The sequence below is a fragment of the Mustelus asterias genome, chromosome 13 (assembly GCF_964213995.1).
Source record: "Mustelus asterias chromosome 13, sMusAst1.hap1.1, whole genome shotgun sequence".
NCBI lineage: Eukaryota > Metazoa > Chordata > Chondrichthyes > Carcharhiniformes > Triakidae > Mustelus > Mustelus asterias.
Window position 1 is genome coordinate 21,577,296 of NC_135813.1, and position 13,680 is coordinate 21,590,975.

The following is a 13,680-nucleotide window of genomic DNA, read 5'->3' on the forward strand; positions in this document are numbered from 1 at the left end:
TTGAAACTTTGTGGGATCACTGTCAGTGTTGAGGACTCTAGAGTCATTCCCATCTGACCTTAAACCACTATGCCACTATCTCTAGTGACCCAGTCCTGCTGGTGTGACAGGACATACCTAGAAATGGTGATGGAGGACTCTGGGCTAAAGGTATGATTCTGAGAGCATGGCTGTGTCAAGTTATTGCATGATTAATCTGTGGTATAGCATCTCTAATTCTGGCTTAGGTCTCCAGATGTTAGTAAGAAGAATTTTGCATGGCCAAATGGACTGACTGTACCATTATCATTTTTGAATCTGATGTCTAGTTCAATGCCAGTAGTTCATCCAGCTTTATTCTTTATTATTGTAATTTGCTACAACCCAGTGACTTGATAAACCATTTCAGAGTGCAGTTAAATTCATTTACATGACATGAGCATCATAGAACCATAGAAAATGACAGCTCAGAAACAGGCCTTTTGGCCCTTCTTGTCTGTGCCGAACCATTTTATGCCTAGTCCCACTGACCTGCACTTGGACCATATCCCTCCACACCCCTCTCATCCATGAACCCGTCCAAGTTTTTCTTAAATGTTAAAAGCATTTACCACTTTATCCAGCAGCTCATTCCACACTCCCACCACTCTCTGCGTGAAGAAGCCCCCCCTAATATTCCCTTTAAACTTTTCTCCTTTCACCCTTAACCCATGCCCTCTGGTTTTTTTCTCCCCTAGCCTCAGCGGAAAAAGCCTGCTTGCATTCACTCTATCTATACCCATCAAAATCTTATACACCTCTATCACTGGCTAGGCCAGCATTTATTGCCCATCCTTAGTTGCCCTTCAGCTGGTGGTGAGCTGCCTTCTTGAATCGCTGCAGTCCCTGGCATGTAGGTACATCCACAGTGCAGTTAGGGAGGGAATTCCAGGATTTTGACCCAGCAATGATAAAGGAACGTTGATTAATTTCCAAGTCAGTATGATGAGTGACTCAAATGGGAAACTCCAGGTAGTGCTGTTCCCAGGCATTGATGCCAGGTAGTCCATCAGGTTTTGTTCCTTTGTGTTTTCTTCATAAGTGTTGAATACAAATGACTTGCTTGCTAGGCATTTAACAGTCAACCACATTGCTATGGGTCTGCAGTCACATGTAAGCTAGACCAGGTAAGGACAGTAGGCTTCCTTCCCAGTGAACCAGATGAGTTTTTATGACAATTGACAAAAGTATCATAGTTATCATTAGATTTTAAGCCCAGAGGTTCTATTGAGTTTAAATTCCACCATTTGCTGTAGTTTGGGATTTGAACCCAAGTCCCCAGAGGATTACCCTGGGTCTCTGAATTATTAGTCCAGCGACAGTTAAGCACATTAGGATAACAGAATTCATCCTCTGAAGGACATCGGGTAAACCAGATGGATTTTCCTAACAATCTTGTGATTACATGGTCACCATTACTGACTTGCTTTTTATTCCTGATTTATTTACTTACTTGAACTCATGTCTTTGGACCTTTGATCAACAACTCTTTATCACTAGTCATTGGTCACTAGTCAAAATCACAATGCTATCATTGACACAAGGAGTACTCTATATATGCTAGTTATTCTATTTAACTATGTCACCAATAGAAAGTTTTTTAAGTGAATCCCATAAATAACCAAGCGTTTGTGCATTCATTAAGATTTCAATTTATATACAGCTTTTATGTGCATCAGTGTTTCATTTCATTCCACAACTATTTTTCTATAATGACATTTTTGGAAAGCTTTTCCAATATTAGAAAGTGAACTATTCTGTTTGTTTGTCTCTTTCTCCTTCTCTCTTCCTGCTTAGTTAATATAAAGAGTAAACACAAACCTTTTGTCTTTCCTTTCCAGCAGATCAATGGAGCTGAATGGGTACACTGCACTCAGGGATCAGTTCATGGGGACACCAGTCACTGCGCACTATCAGTACCTGCCGCACCTTTTTAGCTATGCTGCTCATTCAGGTCTGTTGCCACCACAACCCCGCAACCTGGACCCTCAGTCACATACTCTTGTAAGCCAGCTGGTTGGAGCTGAAGACCTTGAACCTCTTGGAACACCAATGCTGATTGAAGATGGGTGAGTAAAGTTTAATGTAACTTTGAGGTATATATATCATCTCTTGTGGACTGAAGCACTGTTTCTGTATTAACTAATTTTTATGCTCATTTCCAAATACAGTGAATTAAAAAATTCTGTCATGTTCGTTACATTTTATTTGGTAACTTTACAAGTCAAACTCTATAGTAAAAATATTACACAAATTTTGACTGTTTTTAGAGTAATTCATCTTCTTTGGGAGGGTTATGTTCAATCTTCAACAGGCTGCTGCATGGAAGACTAGGGTACTTGAATTACTTTTTATATTAGGAAAGGAAAGCTTGTTTCATTCTATTGATTCAACATTTCTTCTCTGGAACAGTTAATCTCAGGTATGTATGTATCCATAGGTCAGCCCACATTTCCTGTCTGTCACTAACAAATGTTCCTTTCAAATTAGTTATTTGAATGAATAGAGAAATTCTCCAGCAACAGAAAATACTAGACTCAAGATATTAAAATAAGTTCCAACAAAACTGGTGGTATTTTTTGTTGCTGAACATTTGTTAGTGACAGACAGGAAATGGGGGCTGACCTATGGACACATACATATATACCTGAGATTAACTGTTCCAGAGTAGATCCAGTTTTGAACTGGTAGCTCAGTGGGAAGTACCAGTAAAACTGGTGATAGTACTGAACTGATAATTTTCTCAGTTTATCTGGTGGTATTTCAGGCTCCAATGAGGATCAATTGATGTCAATCAACTGAAGTATGTAGTCCCTATCCAATGTGCATGTATGTGAATGAGGTGCTCTGGATTAATAAGTATGATTCAGCAAAATTTGAGGTTACATCACCATATGTTGGGACAAAACACAATCCAGACACCATCTACACTGCCTGGATTTACTGCAGATACTACAGACCAAGCATTCAAAATAAAAGTTTGAGCAAATGCTGTTGCAAAAAGAGACATAATCCTGGGCTGCACTGTCATGTTGAGAGGTTGTTGCAACTGGTACAAAGTGTCCAGGTAACTTCCCCTCCCTGATGTATTGCAGTGTCCGCAACTCGCTTTCCAGCTCACTGACTCTGAGCCGAAGTTTCTAAGCTGCAGATACTTACTGAAGATGTGTTTTTCTGGTGTCCAGGAACTCTGCACTCTGCAGTCACAACTGCCCTGCCATCTTTATAATCTGCTACTTTATTATTTCTCTCAATTAATTTATAATTAATAAACCTACTACTCCCAGTAAGCTTCTTTACTGCTGGTAAGATTTACTAATGCTAGTAAAACCTATCAATACTAAAAAAAATACATGAGCTTAGAAGATTGGTTGGTGAATATTTTGCAATCACTTATGTTTCCCTGTGATCTCACTCTGAACAATGCAGTTAGCTCTTTATGAAGTCTCCATTGCTTTAACATTGTTTTATGGAATAATTTTTTAAAATAACAAATTCCATGATTGAGATCATGAAATAATCTTTTTATTGCTTTTGTGATGGGGATATACAAATGTATTAGCTCACACAAATACTGAGTTTATTCTTAAAAGCCACTTAAGATCAGGTATACATTTCACAATATGTGAATCTCCATTGAACTTGTCACTGTTCTTGCAATTTTGCTTCTGCACAAAAATATTTAAAAAGTGAGACAATGAACATGCTCCTTGAATAGATTTTCATTGAGAACACATCCAATTACAAGTAGAGACAGTGTATAATAAATGCTAGAGGTTGCAGGAGCAGGGAGGGTGGAGACTGGAGGGGGGAAACAGAGAGAGAGAGACACATAACGGCGGGGAGGGACAAGGGATGAGAGCGAGGTTTTCACTGGTGTATTGGTTTTAGTAAAATTGACAACAGGTGAACTGGTTCCAGCTGAAATTGGCTGAGAAGTACTGGTCCCAACTCTGTAACTGGGGTCCATACTGATGAATCCAGTTAAATTACAGGTAATCGGTCTCCTCCACTCAAATCCAGCTGTGACCAGTTCTCACCAGTTCAATCTTGAATTGATTATAGACCACATTTAACAATGGGAACTCTAAAGCTCCACATTGTGATCTTCACAATAGATTAATACGTTCTGCACCACATTGCATCTGTTTTTATAAAATTACACAGAATGTGACTTAGTGAGCCATACCACAAATATGTTGCTGAATAATAAGAATGGCACACGTGCATTTTACCATCCTTCAGGAATTGTCCTTCTCCATCAGTCTCCAATATAGGAAAAATTAAGCTGATTTTAAGCAAGTTTCTTGCAGCTCATTAGCTTCTTTACAGATTTCTTCCAATGACCTTCACAATTAAAGAGAAATTTAAAAATTGCCAATTACATGTATACTCATGAAGTCCCTAACCAGTGCATAGTATTTAAAACATACAAAAGTGCCCAGTTCCTAGATTGGAGCTTTAAGAGCAAACAATTTTAAAATGTTCAATTATTTGATTGTCTTGAGTCCCAGAGGATATTCTGGGTCATCACCACAATGCCCAGATTTACCTTACTGTTGATCAGGTCGTATTTGGTCTGTCTTAATATTACAATTCTAAATCCACCAAAGTGCATCAGGTAATTTTATTTAAATAGGCCTCTTTACAGCTAGAAGGGACTGGCTGCAATTGGGCTCCACTGGTCAATTAGCCAAAATTCAGAATCAGCCCCACTTAGCTCATAAAATAATAATAAGATATGTTAACTTTGCCATAGAATAATAGTTTTTACACTGAATGGTATCAGACTATCACCCAAGTGAGCAATGATACAGAAGAGCTATCAATAATTATACTTCTAGAGGTGAATAGTTGCTCATCAGTTTTGCTGTATACTAGCAGATGAATATTTGTATTTTGGGTGCAAATGTTTGTTATTAGATGATTTCTGTTAATTATTTCTAGAAAGTTGAGAGGAGCAGCAATGTACCTTCAGCAAGCTACTTGTTTTACTAGAGCCTCTCTGTTTTCTGCTTCAGTAGAGAAATATGGGATAGGATGTATTGGTGACCAAATTGGGTATGTGTGTGTTCTGGTCAAAACATTGCAGTTTATGCATGGTTTCCTTTTATTTGTGTATAACAATTTGACTATATACTTCAGAAGTGATTTAACTTCAATAGTACAATTTAGTTGATGATAAATCCAAAGGGACCAAAGGTCTTTGACAGTAACAACGACTGACATTTCTATAGTACTCATTACACATACAGAACCTTCACAGACTGCTTTACAGAGTGGTGAGTAGCAGTTAGACAGAATGGAGAAAAGGAGGAGGATCAAGAGAGGTCTGAAAATATCAAAGTTAAGGCACCTTTTAAAGGCCGAGAGGAAAGTGGAAATAATGACAAAGGGAGTTGCAGAAGATGAATATATAGTAACTACATGAATAGCCAGTTATGAAATAGAGGGAGAGAGTAGAAATATAGTAAAGTTAGTGTCTGGAGAGAAGTATGTGCACGTAAAATTGGAGTGGAGAAGATTGTTGATGTGGAGACTGCAAAACCCTGGAAGGATTTGAAGATGAATCTAGCTAACTCCTTTTTGAAAGAATCTTAGACATATATCTTGTTATGAAAATATCATTTTGGGACCAATTACAAGCACAACTGGTGAATTACTCTAAAGCACATTTTGTCTTTTCAATCCACTAGTAAATAATAGTTTTAAACCATGTCATTTTTTTTTTGTAGAATCCCTACAATGCAGAAGGAGGCCATTCAACCCATTGAGTCTGCACAGAACACAATCCCAGACCTTATTCCCATAACCTCTCAAATTTACCCTGCTAATCCCTCTGACACTAGGGTCAATTTAGCATGGCCAATCAACCTAACCTGCATATCTTTGGACTGTGGGAGGAAACTGGAGCACCTGGAGGAAACCCACGCAGAGAATGTGCAAACTCCACACAGACAGTGACCCGAGGCCGGAATCGAAGCCGGATCCCTGGCACTGTGAGGCAGCAATGCTAACCACTGTGCCACCGTGCCATATAAATTGACATAGAAAATGTTAGAAATACTTTGCAGATGTAGCATCACCTGTGCAAAGAGAAATAGTTAACATTTCAGATTGGGATCTTTACCAGAACTGGGAAAAGTTAGAAGTGTAATAACTTTTAAGGAGGTGAAATGGGAGAAGGTGGAAAAAAACAAATGGGAAGGTCTGAAAGGGCAGCAGAGGGAAGACACAATAAATGACAAAAGAGTTGGTGGAAATAGCCAAAGGGAGAGGTAATGGAACAAGAAACAAAAGATAAGTCCAGAGGAGGTGTAAATGGCAGAACAAAGAACAGCTGCCATCCAAAAGCAAAAACAAGAACAAGATTAAGACTGAAACCTGCAAAGGGGTCAAAATGGGAGGAAAAGGGTGGGAGCAAAGATTACAGTCTGAAATTGTTGAACTTTGTATTGAGTCAAGAAGCGGCTGCAAAGTTCTTTTGAATATTTTTTCCTGTTTGTGATCATTTACCTCTCTCAAAAGCTTAAATAAATTATGGAGAATCCATGATGGTGCACACTGTAAATGGCCTTAGAAAGTACAGGCATGATTTGCTAAATGTCCTTTTCCTATTTCATGAATATTTTAAATCAAATTATGTTACCATTACTGCAACTAATTTCTTCAAAAAATTCAAGCTACATTTAAACCAATTCAGTTGAAGTTGTGTGTTTTCCCAAAGATTGTTGTAATTTTAGGTTTTGATATTTTATTTTTTAACAGGTACAAGGTAACTCAGGCTGAGCTCTTTGCTTTACTTTGCCGGCTGGCAGATGAGTTACTTTTCAGGCAAATTGGCTGGATCAAAAAATTGCCATTCTTCTGTGAATTATCAATCAAAGATTACACCTGCCTGCTAAGCTCCACCTGGCAAGAACTCATCCTCCTATCTTCCCTCACTGTCTATGACCGACAGATTTTTGGAGATCTTGCTGATGTGACTTCAAAGTATGCACCATCTGACGATGAACTCCAAAGGTGAGATAAATGGCATAGAATGCTTATTTTGCACTATTTGATAATTTACTTGAGGCTACAGGTATGCAGCCAATTTTGTATCCATGCGAATTGATTCGGGCGCACATTAGTATAAAAGTGACATTATAATCAGAGCCTGGTTACAATTTGTTATCCCAAGCACACTAAAGCTAAATGGCTCAACACCCTTTAGACGAGTGGTTCCCAATCTTTTCAGTAACAGGGCACACTTCAATGAGACTAATAGTTCCATGGCACATCCACTCCATTTATTTACATTTACTATGGTTACGATCTTACTAGAGAGGTTTGCAACATACAGTTGAAATTGTATGTTGTTTTCTGATCCAATTGTATTTGCAACATACAATTGGATCAGAGCAAAATACAAAGTTCAGTAAATAGCAACTTCCCAGGTTAGTGGGAAATCCAAATTTGACAAATTTATTTCAGTGTTTTATTTGAGGATGTAACAAGTAGGGTAGATAAGGAGGAACCAGTAGATGTAGGCTGGAATTCTCCGGTCTCGTACGCCCCACTCCAACAAGGATGGAGAATTTGGCACACAATCAAATCTCTGTTCACAGCAGCGGGACCTGAGAATCCCAGCCATAGTATTATTGGATTTCCGAAAGGCATTCAAAGAAGGTGCCATGTTTACAAGGGGCCCACTTTTCAGTAGCCCTACAATTAGAGCAACAAAAACTATCATCAGTCAACAGTGTGCACTGTATTGTACAATCATAGGTATCACATGTATTATTTCATTTGATTATACTGCGTTAATTGAAACAATCTTGTTTTCCTGTGAGCTCGGTGGGGGGAGAGGGCAGGTAGGGGGATTGCAGGCAGCTCCAAGGATTTGTCAGTCACATTTCTGCTGAAAATCTACTCCTTTCAATGTTGGTAGAGTCAAAACTACCGTCTGAACAAAACCCCACAGCCTCCCAACACAAACTGCAGCCAATCATTCCCTTTTGAATTTCAGATACTTGGACTTGTCGGGTAGCTTGATGGAAGGGTGCACGGGAACGCTGGCAGTCCCAGCACACGTGCACTTTTTTCACACAATACCAGTGTGCCACACCAGTCAACTGGTGTGAAGCCAGGTTTAAAAACTTGGCCAGTCCATTAGATCTCCTGGGTGCTTGATAAATTTAATAGGTTTTTCAATGTTAAGGGAAGGCGTTTTCTATTTGCAAAAACATCCATCAACAGTTACTTTTTGTTTCCTGTCATTGAGCCAATTTTGGATCCAACATTCCCCTGTACCCCATGCTCAATCCTGACATTTAAAACAAGCCACTGGGAACTGGAGCTTTGCTCAGAGCCATTTAACTTCACTTATTCTGGCTGTACTTTGATACTCTACAGCTAGTGAAGTATCACTGTCGTTCTTTGTAACCAACTCCTGAATTTTATAAATTCTCAATATTGTATCTGAAATCTGCAATTTAACGCAATACCTGATGATGTGTAAGTATTTGTTGGTCAATTATGAATACTTCTTGCTACCATGATCCTCTTTATCAATTATCTTTTAATAGTTTTACTCAATTTTTTCTTTCTCAGTTAATGTGGTCTCACCAATTATCTTGCTAATGGAATGTCAAAACTGCATTGAAAAATTTTGGTGTTCACTTTTGTGCCAAAGACTTGAGTGCTGTTACCATATCTCTGGAGGCCCTGTTGGAATTTTTATTTCACTTTTAGACAAGATACAAGAATAAGCTTATTAGACCACTTCAGTCTATTAGAATGAATTTCCAATTAAATCACTGTACAGTTGTGAATAGACTTGTTTAAAAATTTAAAATTAAATATCTTTTAATTTAATATTTTAAACAGTGGCCACTATATATATTCTAGAACCATAGAATAATTACAGTGCAGAAAGAGGCCATTCAGCCCATCATGTTTGCACCAACAAAAAAGAATCTCACGGTTCATTTTAATCCCACTTTCCAGAACCAGGTCCATAAGTAGCCTTGCAGGTTACAGCACTTTAGATGCAGATCCATGTACCTTTTAAATAAGTTGAGCATTTCAACCTCAATCACCAACTTAGGCAGTGAATTCCAGACACCCACTGCCCTCTGGATGAAGAAGTTGTTTCTCATGTCTCTTCTAATCATCATAAGTCTATACCCAGAGTAAACACAAACAACCCCATTTAAACCGCTTAAGTAGCAATAAAAGGAGTCATCATAGTCAGCCCGGCAACATTATGACATCAGCTAAGGCTGAGCGCTGAGAAACACTGACTCAGAGAGCTGCAGAAATCATGATTTTTTTTAAAATCTCTTAAAGGTACTCTAATGTCACACTAGCATTTTACACAGTTCCAGCATTATATCCCTGTTTTTGCATTCAATACTTGCTCATTACAGGAAGGCATTCCATATGCTTTCTTGATCACCGGACCTGTGCGCATGCATTCCAAGGTCACTCACTTCCTTAGCCCCTCTCAATATTTTCCCATTTATTGAGTATTCCCTTGCTTTGTTTGCCCTCCCCAAATGCATTACCTTACACTTTTCCAGATTTGAATTCCATTTGCCACTTCTCTGCCCACTCAACCAAACCACTGATACAATTCTGGAGTCGACAGCTATACTCTTCACTTTCAACTATAAGACCAATTTTAGTGCCATCCAAAACTCTCCCAATCACGTCTCTCACATTGAAATCTAAATCTTTAATATAAGACAGACCTGTGGAACACCATTGGAAATCGTTTTCTATTTGCAAAAACATCCATCAACAGTTACTTTTTGTTTCCTGTCATTGAGCCAATTTTGGATCCAACATTCCCCTGTACCCATGAGATTTCACTTCTTTGACAAGTCCGCCATGTGAGACCTTGTCAAAAGCCTTACTGAAATCCATGTAGACAACATCCACTGCACTACCCTTATCAATCTTTCTTGTTATTTCCTCAAAAAATTATATTACTCTATGTAAAAGAATATTATCTTAGGTGGAGCATCATACAAGGTATACAAATACAACACTTACAGCTTTAGTTTCTAGGTTGTGACTTATGCCTTCCGTTTATTTATTAAATAAGAGAAGTACCAGCATTCTGAAGAAAAGAAAAAGTCACAGGATCACCAAACTTCCAACTTTGGCAAGTTCTAAGCCATGAGATATTGGATAATTGGCCACCAGCTAAGCACCCTGTCTGACTTTCCTGTCTATTGACTTCAATTTTACTTCTTTGCTTCTCAAAGATTGTTCCTCATGGCCTTGAACTTTCCCTCACTACCAATTGTGAACTTTACTGATCCACATACTTTTACTCATGCACCTTGGTGAGGACTTCCTTTATTGGTCCCTGGTGACAATTTGGTTTCCTGCAAATTTCCATTCTCAAAGTCCAGCATTGACATTTTACCTGCTACCTATGGGAGGAAAGAGTCCGAGTCAAGACAATCAAATGTCGGAAAGTCCTGGGACTGGTTCTGAGGTCCCAGGATATGTGGGGACGATTTTCTTTTTCCTCCGGCTCCCGATTTGTTGGCAGAGGAAGGGAATGAATGAGCTTCACACAGGCAGCCTTGGTATCTGCCATTGACATACCCAATTTTTTTTTTTCTGGCTTTGAATCAAGTCAACTTCAAAACTCAAGATCATTGATGTAGTATCACATTCCCATGTATAGGGGGCTCTGCTTAAAAACAGTTCATTCTGAACCTATTCAAAGTGTGAGCTGAAACCTTTTTTCAAATGATTAGGGACTTTTCATGTTTTTAGCAAATCTGGTTTTGGAGCATGCTTTCTAGAAATTTAAATTGTTACTTTATTTGTGTTAGTTTGGGCCATTTCAAAGTCAGTGTATTGAATCGGATTTGGCCCAGTGAGTAAGATGGCATTTCACAAAATAGTTTAAATTTCAAAACACAAATACTTGTATGAAAGTTGATAATTAAATACTGAAGGCTACTATTCTGCAATTTTGTTTTACTTTGGTGCCAAGCCCTCTTCACTGAACAACTGAGGGCCACCTCCCCAGCCCCCATACTCAACAACTCTCAATCCTCCTGAATTTTTACTCCAGAGTCACACTAAATCTGCAGTTTTAAAATGGGGTTTCACCGGGAAAAAGTTTGGGAAGCATTGTTCTAGGTTTCTGAGGTTTGGGTCAGAGTGGTGGAGTGTGAATCTAACGGATTGTGCATGATGGTGCCTGCCCGGTTAAAATTAGAACTCAGGTAATTGCTTATTCGTGGAATTATGGGATAACGCTGCTATTCTCTGTACTGCTTTGTAATATACTGCAAATAAAGGTATAGACAATTTATGGCACAGAAGGAAGCCATTCGCCTAATCGTATCACTGCTGACTGAAAAAAGAGCTATCCAACCTAATGCTACTTTTTGCACCTCTTGGTCTGTAGCTCAGATTACAGCATTTCAAGCACGCATCCAATTCTTTTTTAAATACAGTGTGGATTTCTGCCTCTACCACCAGTTCAGGTAGTGAGTTTCAGACTTCCTGAATGAAAATATCTCTCCTCAAATCCCCTCTAATGCTTCTGCCAGTTGTTTGAAACCTGCCCCTCTCTGCTAAGGGTAATAGGCCCATCGCATCCACTGTATCTGCGTTCCTCATAATTTTATTTCAATTAAATTTTCCATCAGTCGCCCAGTTCCAAAGAAAACAACCACAGCCTATCTTTTCTCATATTTAAAATTCTCCACTTCTGGCAACATCCTCATTAATCTCCTAAGTACACTCTCCAGTGAGATCACATCCTTCTGTAATGCAGTGACCAGATCTGTGCAGAGCACTAATTGTTTCCAACCTAGTATGTTATATAGTTCTAGAATAATCTCCCTGCTCTTACATTCTATGCTTCAACTAATAAAGGGGAGTATTCCCTCTGCCACATTAACCATCTTATCTACCTGTATTCCAACTTGAAAGGTATGTGGGCATGGAATCCAAGATCTCTGTACTCCTCTAAACTTCTGAGTTAGCTCCTTTTTAAAAAAAAACTTACTCATAGAATATCTGAAAGAACATTACAAACATTCCAAAATGACCATTACACATAGTGCAAAAGTATTCAGGTTCTTTACTTGCATCAAGTTAAACTCCGGGGTGTTTCAGTACAGTCAAAGAAACAATATATACATTTCAAAATGGTCCTTACAAATGGTGCAGAGGTATTTAAAAGTTGTCTACATAGAACAAGTTGCATTCCAAGGTGCTGCAATACATGTAATATTTACCATACAGTTACCTACTTTTTAAAATTTGAATTTTTACTCCATTCTTAAAGTTGCAAAGCCAATGCTCGGAGTGGACCAGGCAAGCCCAAATCTATTCAGTGCTTGCTCCAAAATCCAAATTCAATCCAATTCATGGTCCTCACAAGAGAGAGAAACAAGATAAGGCGTTGCACCCCATCTTGGGCTTGATCCAACACTTTTACTTTTTTTTACTCCATCCTTAAAATTACAAAGCCAGTGCTCAGAATGGACTGTATAAACCCAAATCCATTCCTTGCTTGCTCCAAAAACCAAATTCAAATTCCAAATTGAATCCAATTCAAGGTCCCCTCGAGAGAGACAAACAGGATCCAAGCTGACAAGATGAGGCATTGCACCCCATCTTGGGCTTGATCCAACATTTGATCTTAGCCAAAAGGCCGATCATAACTTGTCTTGGTCGCCCTCCCCAAGTGCATCACCTCACACTTCTCTGGTTTGAATTCCATTTGCCACATTTCTGTCCATCTGACTAGTACAATCAAAACTTAGTCTACAGTTTTCTTCCTTACCATCAACCACATTGTCAATTTCTGTATTATTTGCAAACTTCTTAATCATCTCCCTACTAAGTCTAAATCACTATAAATTACTGAGCCATGTGAAACCCCTTTGAAAGCAGCCACTTTATCGCGAAACACCCATCAATTATTATCCTTTGCTTCCTAGCATTAAGCCAAATTCAGATCCACTTTACCATTTTCCCTGTAGCCATATGATGGCATCACTTGGAGAACATCAAATTATCAATGACTATTATGGTATGTTCAATGCTGCAATTTTACTGAATGAAAAAATATACAATTGTGAAAATGTTGCTGTAGGCAACCTCATAACATTCAAATACCTTAATACTAGGATATTCAACTAGCAACTCTATGGCCAATGTGACATTCTATTCTAATAATTTGTCCCTCAAAATTCAGACAGCTTGGACCAATTTATTGTCCATATTTGTTATTTGCTGGTCTGTCCTCTTTGAAATTTGTGGGTTGTATGATTTGGAAGAGGCTCTTTTAACATTGCGTATCGGGAAATAAATTCCAGATGAGTACACCCAAGATCTGTACTAGTGGCAGTTGAAGTATATGTAAATTAAGAATTATTTTAATTGCAATAAATATATAGCACAAAAGAGAATAGATATTTGAAACTAGAAAGTTGCAAGCATTCTCAAAAATTGTGTAAAAACTTTAGAATATTAGAACATATTCAAGATTTACAGAATGTAAATTACTATCCTATAGCTACAATTTATTGTTTTACAAACTAAAGCATATTTTTTTAAAATTTACTCCAGTACGTCAAAATTATTAAGGATTTTTATCAAGGAGGAATGCTTTATTTTTATGTACTATTCCAA

The 13,680-nt window shown here is 38.3% G+C and overlaps 1 protein-coding gene across 1 annotated transcript in view; it reads left to right on the forward strand.

Moving 5' to 3' along the window:
• LOC144503088 (nuclear receptor subfamily 6 group A member 1) overlaps positions 1–13,680 on the forward strand; it is a 387,078-nt gene that overhangs the window by 349,085 nt on the left and 24,313 nt on the right. Inside the window, exons 7-8 of the mRNA XM_078227588.1 lie at positions 1,860–2,087; positions 6,787–7,041. Of these exons, the coding sequence (XP_078083714.1) occupies positions 1,860–2,087; positions 6,787–7,041 (483 nt within the window). The remainder of the gene's footprint in view (positions 1–1,859; positions 2,088–6,786; positions 7,042–13,680) is intronic.